Consider the following 18,971-nt stretch of genomic DNA (forward strand, 5'->3'; position numbering starts at 1 on the left):
CCTCACAAACATGACTAATGGAGTCGTATTATTCTGCTGGTATGTCACTCTGGTGCACACGTGGGAGTTTAAAACAAACATGACAAAGTCGACTTTCTCTGCTCTAATCTCAAAATAACACACAAACTGCTGGTATAGAAATGTCAGGCTGTAAAGCGCCGCGGCGAAGGTGCGCTCAGCAGCGCAGGAATTCACTAATGTGCTAATCTCGGAGAAACCTGTCTTTGTCATGTATAGGGTTACGTGGCCCGATGAGAATGCGATCTATGCCAGGCACGTTCTTCACGGCAAGAGGAGAACAAGAGAGCAGGCCATCCGAGAAAGTTGAGCCCAAAAGAATGCAGCTCTGGTATTCATTAATGAAGATCGCTCCTCTCCAGGCTGGAATGAGGATATAGAGTGGCAACGTGAGCTCCGGCGAGGAGCACAACAATAAAGTCTTTGCTGGCGGATTCCAAAAAACCTGCGAGACTCCTTTCAAATAGTTTATTGATTTGTGAAATGTTGCATGAATTCAACAGTAGAAACCTTCATATTTGTTTTTGTTTTGTTTTTTTGGAGTTCACAGAAATGTCCGTTTGAAGTCACCACTGTGCACAGCTTGACATGACCGTGATTGTCGGCACATAACTTACAATATGACGCGATAAACATAAAATCTTTGGCATCTGGCTCTATATTATCTAAAAATATCAATACAAACCTCTGTATAAAATATAATTAATAATAATAACAATAATAATAATTAACATGTATGTTAGTTCAAAGCTTAAACAAACAATAAACTGTGTATTTTACAACTTTAAGGTCCAAAGCGGCGCTCAGACCGGCTGAGGCGCAGACTCGGGAAAACATTCACTCACTGTACTCACACATGCAGCCACAATGTAACACAGAATTACAGACTCAGGTCCGTGTCAGTTTGGCAAATCATTGTCTTACAGACTTCGTGCCACCAGCTCCTCGCCTGACCTTTGACCTCGGCGGAGCCAGCTCCCCCGAGGCCTCCGGCAAGCGCATTTCAACAGTGTATCATGAGTTTTAAGCTTAAATTATTGAGCCGAGGGACGCGTTCCAGACAGATAAGATCCATGTGATGCAAATGAGGTTACTCAGGTTAGATCCACATTTTTGGACCGGGTGGGAGAGAGGTCACGTGACCTGAATATTTGTCTGGAGGAGTCAATATGTGGGGTATGTGGAAACCAGATAAGTAGCTTCTTTTCTCACTGGAATCGACGGAAATCATAAACAAGGGAAGCAGCAATATATGTGACTATATAAATAGGACTCTGTAAATGTTGGCCTGGCACAATACTGTCCAAGTACCACTGGAACGATCCACCGTCTCTGCCCCCGGCCAGCCGAGAGAGAGTTGGGTGAATCAGAGCAGAGCTTGGTCTAAAAAAAAAAAAGGTCCATGGTGCTGGTGCCGGATTCTTTTCACAACATTCTCCTCCTTTCTCAATTGGGATTCCACGTTTAAATGAAGATCTCCACCGCTTCAGGCTCCAACTCGTCCAGACCTCGAAATGGGTTTCGGAGCAGTTTCTTAGGTGTCGCCTTGTCTGGAGGAGAAGAAGAGGCAAACATAAGAAAGAAGCCGAGTGATCGTAAGTCACATTTGTTCACTTAAATGACATAACTGCGGTGCTTGTTTGTGTTATGGCCGTCTGTGGTGATCTGGATTTAGAGTGTAAGCCGGTGATTTCGTACGATGTTTTCCACATAGCTGCGCTGGGTAGCAATTATACTGTCTGCTATGATGAATGCTCCAGTATCTGAAGAAAATTCACTCTTCATTGTCTCCAGTTGGAGGCAAAATAACAATTCAAAAGAACAGATACCTTGTATATTTAGTTATATCGAAACCAGAGGTGACAGAACTCCACTTTTCCTTCACATTTCACAGCTAACACGGTGGGAAAAATGAGAAGCGCTTTAGATTTTCCACACTCAGATTACTGTGCTCAGTCCACAGATCTGCATCTTTTCCTCAGCGTGCACATTCCACAGGTCTGACACTATCAAGCCTCGCCTGTTATCTGATTGGCCGCTTTGAGTGAAGTGTGGTTAATCAATGTGAACAGCCGTGAGCTTGTATACAGCTTTTTAAGGAGCGTGTCGGAACACAGGTGTGTGTGGACCGTTTATTTCCCCGGGTTTTAAAAGGCAGCTTTATTGGACTGTGAGCGTGCGTAAACAAACGTGCATGTTTTATCGATGGCTCACCGCTCTTGAGTTTAGTCATGCCCGCGACCTCGTTGGCTTTGGTTCCCTCCTGCGATCGCTCCAGTGTCCCGGGCTGGGAGTGAGCCGAGAACTGGTGGTTGGTCTGATCGTCCGAGAGGCTCTTGCCTGCAGGGAAGTCAACACACAAAGATCAGTCCACCATTCAAGTCTGGCCTCGGAGGTGAAACCAGCCAGCTGCTCTTCTCTTCTTTTCACCTCTGCTCTTGGTGGCGCTGAAGGCCGCTGTGATGGAGGGAGTTGAAGATGCCAGCCTCAACGGCGCCCCCGCGGGAGTCACCAGGTTTGTGCGCTCATCCTTCCTGCCTTGGTCCTGGTGCAGCCTTTGGTTCAGCACCTTGATCACGGCATCTTTTTCCAAAATTTGAGCATAAAGAGCACGTATCCTGAGGACACACCAAACAAAATGGAGAGGTCAGATGAGGAATAACTAGTCGGGTTTAGTTCAGTTTTAATTTTCTTTAAATAGAAATAGCATGAAATGTCCTTAAGAGCTTCAACAATACACCACACTTCAATTAAACCAAAGATCTGTCTGCTCACCTGTTCTCCATCTCCTGATTCCTGTGGTCAGCAACTGGCAGGTCTTCATTGAAGCTGTTATTAGACGAGTGGCAGGGCGAGTGGTTGATGATGGTGGTGTCTCTGTGTGAAGGTTACGCAGCACGAGTTAGTAGGCGTATATTTAAATGAGGGGCGATTGGGTGGCGCTCTGCTTACCTCTGTGCAGCGGCAGTAGCTGCCACCTCCATTGCAAACTGCCTCATGGTGCTCTCCTCCAGGTACTTCTGCTCCCACCGCACCATGTCCGCCTCAAGGGCGAGGATTCGCTCCTCACGCTCTCTGAGTCGCTCCTGAAGGGAGCCCATGGTGACACCGGGCGGCTGTGACTGCCTCTGTGGAGGAAATAGATATCAAAACACTGAACTTAACTGTGGATTTTGAGATTATTTAGCATCATATTGCGGCTCTTAGCTCACCTGCTGCGCCCTCAAACTCCGAAGCTCCTGCTCCAGCCGGGTCCTGAGCTTCATCTCGAGGTTCACCCTCTTCTCGCAGGTGGATTGCAGCTGACCCAGAGCGCTCTGAAGCCGCTCCACCTTCTCCACATAGGCCCTCTTCCTCCTCAGCTCCTCCTCCAGCTGGCGACCGCGTCCCCGAGCCGTCTCGAGGGCTTCCTCCAGCCGCTTGGCTTTCAGGGTCTGCTCTTCCGCCGTGGCTCTCAGGCGCTCGACTTCTCGCTCCACGCGCTCCCGCTCAAAGTTCTGCTCCTCGTCTGCAGGAGGAGAGCGAAAAAAGACAGTCAGGAATAAACCATGATGCACTTGAAAGGACTTTCAAGACTGAGGAAACAGAGGAAAAAGCAGCTCCTCGACTTCCAAGTCGCCTGTATCAGAAGATGCGGTGAAAGAACACAGCAATATCAACAAGATATTGATGTTTTCAGGGTACTGAGAAGGCCAAGAGGGCCTGTCCAGTGGCTAGTGTTCATTTAGCAAAGCGCTCATGGAATGTTGAGAGGAGGAAGGAGGTAGGGGGAGAAAGCCGCCCTCTCCCTTTGACCCACATAGCGAAAGCATTCCTCATCAAGGCCACACTAACACCGGGGTTCTACTTGAGTCCGGTCCCTTAAACAGACGGCATAAATCACACCAGCAGCAGGTGGGGGAGAGGAGCTGGTTTCACCCGCGTCCACTGCTGCGATTTCAACACGTTTCCCTTTCAGTTCCGAAGAGCTGCGCGGATCGGATTCCCTTTTATTAAGCCGTCTTGCAAAATAAACTCTGGTTATGCAAGTGAAAATTCCTTCATGCAGGATATCCTGAGCTACAAAGGGGCCTCATGCGATTCCACAGTCCGATCCTATCAGGCATGTTGATTACAAAGCAGGATGTGGAGAAGAGGAGGAGGAGAAGAGGTGGGCTTACTCTGTTCCAGGAGCTTCGCCATGATGTGCTGGTTATGGTCAGCAACCTGCACTTCCTTCGCGACGTGCGTCCTGGCATTCTCCAGGTTTTCTGAAAAGCATCGCATGTTAGCCTTCTGAAAGACAAGTGGATATTCTAGGTGTAGTGGTCTTCACCTCTGAGGTCCCTGTTGAAATCCTGGAGCCTCCTGATCTCAGCCAGAAGCCTCTTCCTCAAGGTCTGCTCCAGGTTTTCCCTCTTACTGCTGCCCTGCATCAGTGTCTCATAGGCCTCCGAAATCCTCTGGATCTCCTGCTCCAGCTAGAAGCAGAGAAAGGGAGCGAGGAGGAAGAGGAGTTTTCGGTTAACCTACTTGATGTTCCAGGGAAGAGGTGGAATGTTATTACAGTACATAGATACACATGAGGGTGCGTATGCAGCGCTGTTTGTGTACAGTGTGTGGGATAATTCTGAGAAGGAATTCAAACCCGCACCACTCCCTGTGATTTATATCTGCATTCCTGAGGGCTGATAGTTCCAGGTGTGAGCGCACAAGAGCGTGGATACACACAACACGCACAAAGACTACTACACAGCGGGCCGGGAAGGCTGCCAGCGAAGGGAAGGTGAGCATGTCGGAGCCTGGGATGTGGAAACGGTGAGAAGACACCCACCATTACAGCCGTCACACAGGCATGTTTACTCAGGGCTGTGGCCTGATGTGGAAAAGCTTTACAAGCCCGGCAATTATCTTTTTTTTTTTTCTGGCTGAGATGAGGCAAAAATCATGTGACGTAACTCAAGTGGAGTGGGAGAAATGCAGCGCCTGGTCCAGGTGTCAAATATCTCTGATGTCAACAGGAAGCTACTTTACTTCTGAAGAGTTTCGTTGTGGACGATACATAAAAATATTCTTACATTAAACTCCCAAATTTTGCGGGAAACAACTGAGTTATGTTGCCTTTATCAACACAAGAATAATCTGGACTGGCACGCATCTATTTGACCCCAGAATATTGTTATAGCCCCAATTTCACCCCAAAATAATACACTTAAATGAAAGTCTGAATAGGGGGAGTGCAGTGGTTTGACCCAGGGGAGTCGAGGTGAAAATGTGGGCAATTGAGCTGAAAACAAACGGGACCTTTCACTTTTTTTTTTTTACAAAGCAGACGGCCACCTGCTAGGGGTCCCCACCTCGACCCCCCTGTCAGCTGCGTGCGGGTCGCGGTCCAATCGAGTGGCCTTTGACAAGGTCCACATTATGCTAGAAATCTATGGCCTCTCTGGAATTAAAGCACACACACACACACACAAGTTCTGGTCCCAGCTGGGTGAGCCAGACAATGAGAGGAGTGTGGATCAACACGCTGGCCGGCTGTGACCTCTGTTTGTGCCACAGTGGCATGGAAGCCAGCAGCTGCCAGACTCATCTGGCCCGTCCAGATGAGGAGTGCGGTCCGCTGTCAAGGCGACAACTGCGGGCATGGGTTGTGTTTCAGGGGCAGGTGGGAAAGGTGTTTACCGGACATTAACGCAGTCAGAGGGCAACTCACTCCAGGGAAAGGTTCTGCTCCTAACCCTCTATTAAGTTGACCTTGACCTACAAAAACTTTCTCGCCTCACCTTTTCAATCCGCCCAGTCTTCTCCTTGTGTGCTTCCAGCTCTTGTCTCAGTCGCTCGTTCTCCATCAGCAGCAGCTCCACTTGGTTTGGCTCCTCCAGGCCAGCGGGGGGAAGACTTGTGAATGCAGCGTAGCATGGGACTTCAGCTGACTGGGTCGACTGGAGATATCTGGAGATACAGAGACCCAGTTAGCAACCACAGAACTATAATAAGCTTGAAATATATATATATAAATAAACGCACTCTGGATGAGCAGCTTAATATATCAGTGGCTTATATTTAAGTCATGCTCGCTATTTTAGCTTCCACTTGGGTCTGCCAGCACGCAGACGCTGTGACTCCAGTGGCAGTGAAAAAGCCTATTTGTAGCAGGAGACTTCTAAAAATGCATCAAACTTGAAGCATGCGAAGATATCTTGTTTCAGAATGGTTGGCATTACAAACATGTAACAGGGCTCAACTTGTTCTCATGTCAGTATTTCAAGGAGGAAATATGAATCAACTGGTTAAATGCATGACTCAAGAGGAAAGGTATGTGTTTACGCATTAGGAACTCACTCAGAGGCCTGCAGGGCCACTACAAGTCGTTCAGCGGATGGCTTTTACATTGCGATTCTTTACCTGTGTGGTTCCAGCGCCTGCTGGGGGATAAAGCCTTGGCCTTGGATGGGAACCGAGTACTCGGGTGGGGGGGTTCTCTTCTCCTGGCCTGGACTCTGGAGGCCATGCTGGCTGTAGTATGGAAGCTCGGGATAACTGTGTGAGGTGCTCCTCAGGGCCTCGGCTTTAGCAGAGCTATCATTCCTCTCCAGAGACAGTTGTAAGCGATGTTCACTCAGAGATCGAACGTGGTTGCACTTGAGCTCAATCATATCTGCCTCCTCCTCGTGGAAGATTCCTTCATGGCTGCCTGATGGGGCCCAGTGCGAGGCCAGGTATTGCGAGTGGGCCTTGGCCTGCTCGTACGTTGGTAGCTCCTCTCCGTGAAGCTGGTAGAGTTGGAATCCACTTTCAGAGTGGCTGTAGTCCCCCTGGTGCTCCTGGCCCTGAGGCTCCTGCCTGGTGGACAGCTGAGGAGAAGGAGGGTCCTCCTGGGTCAGACTCTCCAAGGATGATCTTGGACTGCGACCCATCTCGCCTCCACTGCTAGGGCCACTGTTGCTTCCGCTGCCCCCACGCAGAGCCTGCTGCTGGATGGCCAGTAAAGTGTGCGCATCTGTTGGGTTCCCATAACGGAGCTGCTCCTGGATCAGCCGATGTAGTACCGTGCCAGACGGCTCTTCTGGAGATGACATTCTGCTTTCTGCTTTACAATTAGCTTTTTAATATTAACACCAGTTCAGGACCTGAGGGGGAAAATCGACATAACATTAGTGATGACAAGCCTTGTATCTATCAAAATAACGACATGTTAAATAAATATTTCTAAACCTATTTTAGCAATATATAAATATTTTATTTTGACTTTGTGCTTCCTTGACTCCATTCATTGTTATTCAGTCGTATCTTTTGAAATTCTCATAATTTATGAATAACGTCATTTAATATTTATAGCAGCCACTTCGAGCTACAGAAACGCCAACAATGAGCCAAATCCCTTAATATACAAGTGAACACTCGTGAACTTCTCGAAGAGCACTGATAAAAGTAAGGTATTGGTTGTTTAAAATACCGAAGAGACAGCGCTACGGTATCCGTCAAGGCCCAAAAAGCTACCGCGACTGACGCAAGCAAATCCTAGTAAAACAAAATGTAATATCTATACAAACAGTCGTGAAAGAGGGAAACACTTCGTGAAATGTGGGGGGAAATGGGGCAAAAAAATACAACCATCACTAAGAAATGTAGCGACGTTTTAGCAATGGCATTCCACATCGTAGATACATGATGCTACATTGAGACATTGCTATACGTCAATGCAGAATCATCGGAACCAATAAATATCTACGAAGAGTCACATATAGCGTGTTTTCCTCAACGACAAAAGCGTATTTTTATTCAAATATGCTACACTAAAGTACCTATAACAACAGGACCAATGACTTGTTGAGTGAACACGATCCAATTCTGTGTTATTACTAATAAATCAGAGTAATTTTCGTCCAGAAAAGTAACAACAGAGGAACTAACGCGGACGTGTTTTGTGAACTACATGCGCCGAGGATTCCTCACTCACGGGGGTGCAAAAGAGTCTGGAAAATAGGTCTAAACTTTGTTTAAAATAGCCTTAAAACTGAAGTCATCTACGTTAAATGTTTCCCCACGTATGGCTAGCTATGTAAAAGTTGCCAGCCTGAACATCACAGCGATCGAAAATAGCGTTTAAAACTGACTTGAAACGTGAAAATGAAAATGAAATAAAAGTCTTACCAAGTCACACTCGCATCCTTCACAAACGAAATAAAGTTGTGGAAGTGAAACTTCAGAGTTAATCCAGTATTTCCATGCGCTCCGGCGGCAGTTAAACGCGTCTCATGCTGGTGCTCTCTTGCTGTGGACTGATCGTGGCGAGAGGCAGGCGGCGATAATAAGTAACCAGGAGGGACTGAACCTGGAATGTCAGGAATGAGAAGCGCGAATTCCCTCCGGGATCAGAAGACGCTCGGAGGAGGAGGGAGGGAGGGAAGCTGCAGTGTCGCTTTATCACCACCAGCACCGCTTACAAAGACATAAAGGATGAGGCTTTTGTTCAACGAAGCAGCGCGTAAATGTCTCGGAGAATACTCCGCATTCATATTCAGTGGGGTTTAGCCTGCTTTTGTGAGGACGAATTCCCCGCAAAGAGTTCTCTCGGTGGCTTTCATCGCCACCACGAGCTGAACTATCTATTTATTTGTTTTGCCCCGCAGTTAAATCGGCGGTGGGAAAAGTATTCAAAGCATTTCAGCCAAATAAACGGAGGGATAGTTCACACCAGGGGAGCAAATTGAGGCACAATATTCTATACGCAAAGTTTAGCAAAGGTGATCCGACTTAAGGAACTAAACTCTGAACAGTTGTAAGCGTCAATGTTAAAGAGGATCAAATGTCTTGGTCAGTAATCATATGTCACTTGCTAATAGAGTAGCTTTTCATCCAAATAACATTTATAATATCGGCAACTTCTGAGTTATAACAAGCTTAAGTTTCCAAAATGGCCGTATTGCTCGAAGCACTTCATTTACATTGAGTGACAAGGACTACGGTGAACTACAAACATGAACATTGAAGGAATCTTTAGTTCCAGGAACGATTTGCATTTCATTCTAAGAAGCCATCCACACGGATCCAGGTGTTTTCAGGCACCGTATTTGACACCTCTTAAAATGTGGTAAAAAAAAATAGCACCAGATCCAAGTCTCTGTGTCTCTGTTTAACTGCTAATATAAACACAAAAGCCTCATGTACTCTTTTCATAATAATGAACAGACACGCCAGATCAAACTACTGTCCAGTAAGGAAGTAGGAACCACTACTGGCATCCCATCATGAGTAAACTCTCAATCATAAAAAAAAAAATACCGACCTTTGACACGTTCAGCAACACGGAAATAAAACTGCACCATCAAGCCAAATTGAATGTCCAGAATTGTATGATGAAATAGAACATTGTCCAGTAGTACGACAGTATTAGCTGAAATGACTAGGAAAAAAATCCAGTTCAAATACTGAAAATGAAGTAGGTTAGCTGGTGCAAACAGTGTCAGTGTGTGCACCAAGCCTGAGAACCTGACCTTCTTTGTGCGGCTAATTCTTCATATTATCCCTGTAATAACACAATGTGAAGTCACTGACAGTGAAGAGACAAATGATGATATGTTGTGTCTTCACTGTCGTTCACAAAGGAGTCGTTCTGCTGCGGTGAGATGCGTGTAACCGCATCGTGACCTCTTTACTCACTGGTCACTTAAGGCGAGTGGTAATTCCAGGTATTCAAAGAATGCTATATGTGTTGGCTTTCCCATATATGACTAAATTAAAGCTGCTAATGCAGTTTTTTATTCTGATATACGTCTTAAGTGTGACTGAGAATGCATATTTTTGTTCAAATTTAACAAAAAGAACCAGCACCAATCTTTCTCAACTTAGCAAACATGTGACAAAAAGCCTGTTGGAAAAGTGTTTTCAGCCTGTTTGTGATTATTTGCTCCTTATTTTAAATGTGTCTGACAGCTGTCCTCTGGAATCTGAGGCCTGTGTTTGGCCCACTACTGCCAGCACACTGTCTCTTTGTGTGCAGCGACACCCGGGATGGTGCGCAGCGCAGCCACATGCTGACTAGAATCTCAAGCATGCCAGAGCTATTCTGGTGTCGAGATGAGATTATTATCTCGACTTCTTCATTCAAAAGTATTTAGGAAGTTTCCGCTAGACCACAGGTCCATTCTTTACAAGGATGAGTTGCTTTGTTTATTTTTCTTATTTGATTGTGATGCTTTCCAAAGATAGACGACTGAGATGAAGTTTGAGTTTCGCCTGGTGCTTCTTTAACTAACAAGACAGATGAGTCATATAGGGAGCAGACTTTAGAATTCCAATAGCTCCTCAGGTATTTATGCTGTGTAAAATTATGTTGAAAAGATAAGGAGTTTAAACACTAGAGCTGAGCCAGAAGGCAGAATAGCTCTCAAACCAGCTGTCACGTGTGATCAAGAACCTACTCGAAGACACTGAGCAGAGATCGATTCTTCTCTGAGAAAGGATCAGTGAGGTCATTTGGACTTCACGTAAGGACCTTGAGTGGAGGTCTACTCTTATAGGAGGAGAAAAAAAACATAGATCATGAGGGAGGATAATTCAACTAGCTCAACCTGAGGAGATGTTGCTGCACCCTGGGGCTCGATAGGGCACTGTTCTCTCTCTCCATTCTTTTTCACAGTTTGCACCTCAGATTTTCAAATGAGCTGGTGGAGAACAGAGGGATGTCAGTGAGATCCACCAGCAGGAGTGAGGGAAACCCATCACTGCCAAACATCAGCAAAACACAGTGGCTTTTGAGAACTTCCTCACTCACTTCCAGCCACATTTCACATCGACTGTTTCTACATGACAAGATGCTGTTCTTAAGGATTCAGACATTCCACCACTGTATTAGGAAAGAGGATGCAGGTTGAACAAAAAGCTGGCCCCAATTACTTCTATTATTGTTTATTTTTATTGTTTTTCCCCATATATATTTAATTTCTTTATTGTGTTCATTATTGCACTGTATACCTAGGCACTTTCCTAGTTGGTTTGATCCTCACTGACATTGGCAATAAAGCTTTTCTGATTCAATTTTTTGAAGATTTGAAGTCAACCACGGAGAAGAAAACAAAATTAGCCTCTAAAAATACATGGGAAATTGATATCAGAGGCTGTTTAAAATACTTTCGCCCCCATCAAAGATGGCCATATTTACACTTGAATGATTTTGTCCTGTGACATGGACTCTGCTTGAAAAACGTCAGGCTACTAGCTGGAGCCAGACAACAAAGTAGCGCTTGATCCAGCTAGTCGGGGGTCAGAGACATACGCTGACCAAGTTAGCTGTGAGAAAATGAGGGCAGTCAAATCCTCTGGTCACAGTCATCGACCTTGTACAGTGAGCAGCCTCGGGCTAGCTATCTCATTAAATGAGAAAATCTATCACCCAGATGAGCTGGTATCGAGCAGACAGTGGCACGTCTCCTCAGTGGCACCGGCTCTTTCACCCCCCACACACATCACACACGCACACACATACATTCCCGCCATGTTTTAGATGCCGGTTATTCTTAAAAGGGCTCTTTTTTGTAAAACATGCAGACACCATGTCTGTGTGGGTGGCGCTCACACTGGTCAGCAAAGTGCAACATGTTTGCACTTCCCTTCTGATCCTCAGTGTGAAGAACCACAGTCCCCACCTTTTTAAATGTCATTTAACACCATCTCACGACTTCCTCCACTTTGCCCGAGTGTCTCTGTGTGTGTGTGTGTGCTAGTTTCTGCTGGTGGACAACGCCTCTGGCCACATTGTCCTCTATTGTACCACACTTCCTGTGAACTTCCAAAGGAATGCAGCGCTGACCCTTTGAAAGAAATGTTCAAAAAGTCAGTTGAAGAGATAAAATTACAGCTCATGAAAATTCCTCATTGTCTCGGAGCTGACAGTGGCTCAGCAGATGAGGCAGGATTGTCATGATTGATCTTGTGTTTGGGTGAAGAGAGAAGTCACAGAAGGATATTTGAGGACACCAAACACAATGTTTTGTTGCTATATAAAGCAAAACGCTCCTGTGGTTTGGGTGAAAACACAAGCAAGGCAACAGTGAGAGCTCTCAAACTACCAGTTACACAATTAGAAAGTCTAAATCTGCCATTCCAGCCAGTGTAAAACACTGAAGTGAAAATGAAACAGAGCGCCATCGTGTGAATACGTTCGTCATCTGAGCATGCTATTTTAGCCCCAGCTCACTTGTAATTTTATTGTTTTAGCATGATTATGTCACAGAAATGGAGGAAAATATTAACTTAAATAATATTTAAGTTGATGAAGTATGTGTACACTTTGTTTACTCAAGTACATTATCAGGTAATTACCTTTTAATTCCTCTAAAACCGGCAGTCACAGCAGTCAGAACAGTTTCATTGACAGTATTTCTAAAGGTGTAGTTTTTAACATTCATAATCTCACTCACCATGAACAGATCAACATCCTGGCGATATAGTTTGTGGCCTTTAAATTACTTTGGAATTTGATTTATGATATGTAGATATGTATTTCGACGTTTCGCTGTCAGAAAACTGAATGACTGGGGCCAGATTTGGGCCCCGGGCCTTGAGTTGAGCACGTGCCATACAATCACCAGTCAAACCTTGGAAAGAAACAATGTTTGAAGCAGCATTTCACAGCAGGAGAGTTCATTAAAGTCTGAAACATGGGTTTGGTCGTGTTTCACTTATGATGTCATTGCAGCTAAAGTAGAGTTGCAGATGCTGAGGTTAATGCTTCGTACTGTGTCTACTGTGACTATTTAGGGCCACATGACGTACTTGTGAGGGGCATCGTGTCTGAAGACAAATGGAGAGAACAAAAAGATGGCTGAATATGATGGGAAAGCTTGAAAGAATATACTGAAAAATAAAAAATAAAATAAATAGCAGTGGAGAATGACAACAAATAGGAAGAAAAAAAAGTCAATATCTAAAATACAGTAATTTTAATAAACAAATTAATATGAATTAAAAAACTGCATGCATGATTGACTATTTGTACGTTAACTTGAAGCCAGAAATACACAAGGGCCACACAAAGAGCAAAAGGACTGCATGGGCTGCGCTTTGCCCAGGTATGATTTGGATGAAGCAAAGCATCCACAATAAAATATCTGTCAGATACAACTGACTGCATGTGAGGCATCTGACCTGACGGCAGGATGATCCATCCTCACTGCACGAAGGAGCGATTTCAACAGTCCTTCCTGCCCAGAGCTGTCAACAGAAAAATTTGATGGATGCATTGATGACCATTGTTGTTTGTCAATCATTTTTTATTATATATCTATGCATACAATTCATTGTTGATATCATTTATCATTATCTATTTACTTGCATTTTATTTATTGTGTCATGGTAGTTGTTGACATATTATGGGTATTTATTTTTTGGTTTGTGTTGTGCTCGTGACTTCACTTTTTTGCAGTTGCTTTGGGGATGCCTTTGATGTTTGTTGTGTACCTTTAATGTCTTTGATGTGTGTCAGTGTCTTTGTTGTCACTAGCTGTTGTGACATGTTGAATTTCCCCACTGTGTGACTATTTTTTTTTGTTTTTTTTTACGATGGATTTCATTTGTTGACTCATGGTTATATAAGGTGTCAGGAAATGGCACTCGAATGACAACAGTCCTGCTCCAACAACTTAACAAACAAGATGGGATTTTTCCACAATATATGACTTCAGAAATCTGACTCATAAATCGCAGAGCTGTCAAGCATAACTTGCCTTTGTCATGCCCTCTGACTGAACTATTAAAAAGAGTCAAGTCGTCTAGTTGGCTCGTCACTACTTGCCTGAGTTACTTGCTGATAGCATTTCTGAAACAAGAGGAAAGTGGTCGCCTGAAATAACTGAATCAGAATCAGCTTTATTGCCAAGGTCAGTGAGGATCCCACCATCCCAGCTTCCTGGGGTGAGAGGCAGGGGACACTAAGCACTCAGTAGTTACGTCCAGCTTGAAATGGAATTGAACCGAGAAATGTTCGAGGTTACTGTATGTATTTGTTACGATTGTCTGGTAGGGATGTGACAGAGGACACTTGACCCAATAACTGAAATAAAATAGAAATGACATTTTGTTTTGGTGTTTTGTCCTTGGCTCTTCCTTTCAGCCTACTAACTCACTCAGTAGTAACAAGGTCTATGCAGTATGAAATCTTGGGTTCATATCCCAGGTGAGGGAGCCAGTGAGGGCCCTTAGGAGAGGTCTGAGGTGCATCCAAACCATGGATAAAAAAAAAGCAAAAGGTTATTTTTATTGACCAGAGTATATCTACATGAATCCCTCACTGAATGTAAGGATGTCAAGTGAAACATAAGGATAAAGATGAACAAGAAAGCAAACAGAATAAAAAAGTTGACTAGTTGAGCAACTCATTCATTACATTTAGCTCATGGATATTTTGGGAATAATTCTTGGCATGAAGAACGTGCAGAACATCACAGCTGAAATACAGTGACCATAACTTGCTGGAAATCTAGTTTTTGGTCAACGTTAGGAACCTAGCATAGTGGAACCCAGGTGCGTGTAGCTTCTGGTCAGTAGGAAGACTTAATAACGCCAGGCGAGTGCCACGAGTGAAGCACTTGGGAACAAAGGCGAGACATTACAGAAAGTCTATACCTTCACCTTCTTCTGCTGCTTATCCGGGGTCGGGTCGCGGAGGCAGCATTCGGAGCAGGGAGGCCCAAACTTCCCGGTCCGCACAAACCTCCTCCAGCTCCTCCCGGGGGATCCCGAGGCGTTCCCAGGCCAGACCGGAGACATCATCTCTCCAGCGAGTCCTGGGTCTTCCCCGGGGTCTCCTCCCGGTAGGACATGCCAGGAACACCTCCCCAGGGAGGCGTCCAGGGGGCATCCGGATCAGATGCCCGAGCCACCTCAGCTGGTTCTCTGGATGTGGAGGAGCAGCGGCTCCACCCCGAGCTCCTCCCGGATGACCGAACTCCTCACCCTATCTCTAAGGGTGCGCCCAGCCACCCTGTGGAGGAAACTCAGAAAGACTATACACACAATAAAACCAAAACAAAAGCAGAAAATGACAATCTTTATATTCATTTGAATTTTTGCTAAGCCCTCAAGAGACACCGTAAATGACATGGGGTGTCGGCTTTAGCCCTTGTTGACAGACAATTTAGGCTAAGGCTCATGACCTAAAGAAGTCAGGAAAGAAGGCCACACAAAGGCAACTCCATTACTCACAGTAATAGAGTTTGAGACCAGAATATAGATTATAATTTGGACCAGCTCCGCTGCTCATCGACAACACTGCGATTGCTTATTAAAATCAATGTAGCCAAAGCAGCTTCAGGCAAGCAGGTTGATGAAGCTTTGCTCTGAAACGATGGCCCATCTTCACAAAGACTGAGGCTGAAGGTCCGCTAACTTAAACCCTGCGGGATTAAGAGTCACAATGGGAAGAGGAATTTGAAGTCATACATATGGAAAACTCTTGGCCAAACGTAGGAGGGAGCAATAAATACAACAGAATGTGCTAAGGTCAGTGAGTGGTTGGTATGTGAAAACGCCTGGTCAGGACCTTGCTCACAGCATCCGTCCTGTCTTGCTCAAGGGTGATCTTTGCCCTCATTGACATGGTGAAGTTGCACGCTCACCAAAGTTGCCTCTGACCACTCCAAGTAAGGAATCTTGGTCTCCCAATATTTCACTTTTCACACATAAAGAGAAGAATGTCTCGCAGGAAACCGCGGTTGTATTCCAGATAAGTGGTTATCTGAACAGATAGTTGTATTGTTGGCTTGATGAAGGCAAACATTACGTTTGTTCTCGCCTCTCTATCTTCTATATGTGTTCTTCATTCTTGAAAGAACAAAGATTATCTAGAAGTCAGACAGTGATATAGTCAAAGCCTGAACAGGATGGGTGTTGGACTGGAGGACTGTGTGGGAAAGGGTGAGGAAGCCAGAAGACAAGGTCACTTGATACAGCAGGATTGGTGAGGAATGTAACTGATAGCGTTGGATGGAGTGGGATGGATTCCTTGGCTTGGCTCTCACATCCATGGGTGGCTCACTCAGTCCCACAATACACAATAGGCGGGGACAAGGTGCGCTGTGCTGAGGTGCTATCTTGTTCCCAGAACGCGCTGACATAAGGCTTCCCATGTGTTCGTGTTTCACAACCGCAGCATTTAAGTGACTCCTTTCAACGAAAGGGGTGTTGGGAAACACAAGTTAAAGGAAACAGCATTGATCGGGCGATTATTTGAGTGAAGATCATTAATAACAGCGGCGTGTCGTAACAAGTTTAGATACATTCACGGGAATTTCCAGACTTTCATCGCGGGCAGACTTCAGACGTGAGTCATAGGGGTTGAATCTTCCAAGAGTGCAAAGATGACAGAACAGATGTGCAGCGCTTTTACATTGGCTGCTGGGATATGTGCAGTACAAACAGGTGCAGACAGAAGAAATACACCAGGTGGCTCTCTTTTAATCATCTTTCTTCACCTTTTACAGGCGGCAAAACCCTCCTGGAGAACTGAAAAAAATCCCCTATGCTCATACCAAATTGTCTCAACCATGTATGTGGATTAGATGTTACATGAATGCGGGAATATAATATATATATATATATATATATATATATATATATATATATAGCCCAACTTGTTCTCGGGCCTCCACAAGGAAGATGTCCTGAATTGATCCGTACAAGGATCGACGTCTCAATGGGCTCCTCTCCATATGGGTTACGGCAACCCTTAACTACAATTAAACATGGAGAGCACATTCTCAATCCTAAAGCGTCAAACATGGACAACCCTCAAGTAGACTTGGCGTCCAGTGTGGGAGAACTTGGCTTTCCAAATGGCATGTTGAGGCAAATGGTTCCCCTTTCGCATGACGTTCAAAAGCAAAGAGCGTGCAGGAGCATAAGCTCTCCTCCCAACTTCACGCTTGATGTTGATAGGCGTAAAAACAACTTTGTGCTTTACTTATGGTGCCAACATTGAGTGATGATCATAAACACAAAGGGACTTGAAATTGGACTACAAGAGTATAGCCAGAGCGCCACCCCATGACCCCAACCACAGCGTCAAGAAACACAGCTGAAGGCAAAACATGCTGCCTAACGCGTCAACATGCAATACAGGCAGCGGACTTCTGCGTCAACATTGGACGCAAAAGTGTACTTGATGCACGTCATGCCCCAGGAGTCAAAAATGTGTTGACACGGAATTTCTTTTTTTATTTTTTCTGAAGAATCCATGGTAGTCCATGAATCAATTTCTATTCAGTGCACTTCAGCTGTTCTATTTTCAGTAGTACGACAGTACAGAGTAGAATTGTCCAGGTTTGAGGCGGAAAATCTTCCTGACACTATGAGTCGACGTGATTCACAGTTTACTGAGAAAGAGAAACATTGGAATCACGCCATAACTAGGATATTATTACGTAACTTGGAAAAGAACGTCTCACACGGGTTGGACAGGCCGAATGGTCCTTATGCATGGTCTCTTTAAACACAGCAATGATCTCTCTGTTTGGCAGTCCTCGCATTATCCAGAGGAAACAAGCGCCCCAGCTATGCCCTTATTGGACCGGAGCCTAGTGCGGTCCGGGGCAGTCCTGTTCCACCCCACCTACACACCGCTTCCATGTTGGGTGGAAATTTGGGTTCGGGTTAGCAGAGTACGCTCAATTAAAATGTCACCACACTGTTTGACAATGAGCGAAATACATGTCACACGTCATAAACTGACTGACTTAAGTCATGTGCTGATCATTTGAAATACGATTCTACACCTGATGGCAGCATTTCACATCCAGTTGGAATATCTGATTCTGACTAACTTTCATTTAGACTAAGGGATGGGGAACAATAATGCTTGAGTTGCGCAATAATTTTACTTGCATTATGCAAGTCTTAAACTGGAATAATGTCGAATTAATTCCACATCACTGCGTAGTCAGTTTTCCTTTCAACTGTACAACAGGTTTCATGACGGATGAAAACAGGCTTTGCCAAATTTCAAGATGCAACTTTTAAATAACTGTGTCCAATGGAACCATTCACACGCAGTAAATGGGAAAATGCGACGTGAATGACATATGTGCACTAAATGCTCTACAACATGTCCTCAGAAAGAACTCCCTTGGAGCACGACATGACCTCTTTGACACAAAGTATTTACATGTTGACACTGTCATGGCAACATTACAGTTTCCCCCCTTTTAAAAACTCAAAATATGTGGCCTCTGCTCTCGGTTGTATTAGTCATCCACTGCTCAGGGCGAATAGCTATGTGCCGCTGTAATGATGGTCCTCTTTCCATTTTCTTCCCACCGCCTCGGTTTTCTCTCCACTGAATTCTTACTTTGCTGCGATTAAAATGTGAGACCACATTTACCTTGAAGTAGTAGTAGTTCTGACTAAATGTCTGGGATCTTGACTTCCGCCAAGAATGTAACGTGACTGTCTGCATTTGTCCGTTTGACAGCAAAATAGAAGACAAAAAACAGATGCAGCTTTGGCCATGTTCCAGTGAAAGGGATTTGAGAAGTTTTTGCAAGGGTCTGCAGGAAGGTGCATTCATGGTCTTCTGGTCTTCATTGGTGTAACACCAAAGATCAGGAGGTCATGTGACCCTCTGTTACAGAAAGTAACGCTAACAGAAGAAGAAGCAGCTGACTCAGGTGAACAAAAGGAACATGGAACAAGCTCCAGCACCAGGAAGAGAGTACAGGGAGGCCAACTCACCAGTGTAGGCTCATGGACAATCTGGCGCAGCAGAGTGGAACCTTGCCTCTTAGGTAGGGGAGCAGGTAGAATCAATAGAATAGTTCCAGCCGTGTGCCATTAATTGAGAAGCGGGAAATAAGGAGGACAAGGAAGGAAGCTGACAAAATGAAACCAAAATAAAAATAGAATCTAAGATGGTGAGCACTTCAACTAAACAAAGTTAAACAATAAACATATATTCAAATCAGTGAAAAGTGAAAACA

General features: G+C 44.9%; 1 protein-coding gene across 1 annotated transcript; it reads right to left on the reverse strand.

Annotated features, from left to right (window-relative positions):
- Positions 1–249: 249 nt before the first annotated feature.
- Positions 250–8,407, reverse strand: LOC128770003 (angiomotin-like 2a). Its single transcript, XM_053884204.1, has 11 exons — positions 8,155–8,407; positions 6,406–7,130; positions 5,784–5,952; positions 4,334–4,478; positions 4,179–4,268; positions 3,231–3,526; positions 2,971–3,146; positions 2,794–2,895; positions 2,449–2,636; positions 2,233–2,358; positions 250–1,568 (listed from the first exon to the last, which is right to left on the reverse strand). Exons 2-11 carry the CDS (start codon positions 7,077–7,079, stop codon positions 1,483–1,485), a joined length of 2,052 nt encoding a protein of 683 aa, XP_053740179.1. The 5' UTR covers positions 7,080–7,130; positions 8,155–8,407; the 3' UTR covers positions 250–1,482.
- Positions 8,408–18,971: the final 10,564 nt, after the last annotated feature.

Source organism: Synchiropus splendidus, chromosome 13 (assembly GCF_027744825.2).
Source record: "Synchiropus splendidus isolate RoL2022-P1 chromosome 13, RoL_Sspl_1.0, whole genome shotgun sequence".
Lineage (NCBI taxonomy): Eukaryota > Metazoa > Chordata > Actinopteri > Syngnathiformes > Callionymidae > Synchiropus > Synchiropus splendidus.